At 65.3% G+C, this 427-nt stretch overlaps 1 protein-coding gene across 1 annotated transcript in view; it reads right to left on the reverse strand.

The window, feature by feature from the left end:
- Positions 1-164: 164 nt before the first annotated feature.
- TRAF3IP3 (TRAF3 interacting protein 3) overlaps positions 165-427 on the reverse strand; it is a gene marked incomplete at both ends in the record, with an annotated part of 1363 nt that continues 1100 nt past the window's right edge. Inside the window, one exon of the mRNA XM_010284769.1 lies at positions 165-302. Within this exon, the coding sequence (XP_010283071.1) occupies positions 165-302 (138 nt within the window). The remainder of the gene's footprint in view (positions 303-427) is intronic.

Consider the following 427-nt stretch of genomic DNA (forward strand, 5'->3'; position numbering starts at 1 on the left):
GCAGCGAAGGGCAGCCCCGAGCTGAGACCCGAGTTGCGCGTGTGACTGCTACGTGTCATCAGAGGGCGTCTGTTATACGGTGATCTCGACCTGGGGGCTTCCCCGACTGCAGATCGGAAAGCGCAGACCCCCGTGGATGCCGTTCCTGCGGGGAGCGAACGTACCTGCAGTTCGCTTTGCAGAACGTGGAAGCTGCTCTCGAGCTCGGTGTGCGCCGTGGTCATCTTGGTCAATTCGGCTTTGAGCGCGGTGTAGTGCTCTTTCCAGAAGGCAAGGTCCTCTCTGGCCGCTGCCAGGCTTCTCTGGTGGGGAGAGCAAGGACCCACGGGTGTGCTGGGACCCACAGCCTGGTGGGACCACGCCAGGCTGCCCTGCACAACATCCGGAGTCGTTCGCGCCCGCTGGGCGGGGGGCCGGCCCCCCCCAC

This window comes from Phaethon lepturus, unplaced genomic scaffold (assembly GCF_000687285.1).
Source record: "Phaethon lepturus isolate BGI_N335 unplaced genomic scaffold, ASM68728v1 scaffold53063, whole genome shotgun sequence".
Classification (NCBI taxonomy): Eukaryota; Metazoa; Chordata; class Aves; order Phaethontiformes; family Phaethontidae; genus Phaethon; species Phaethon lepturus.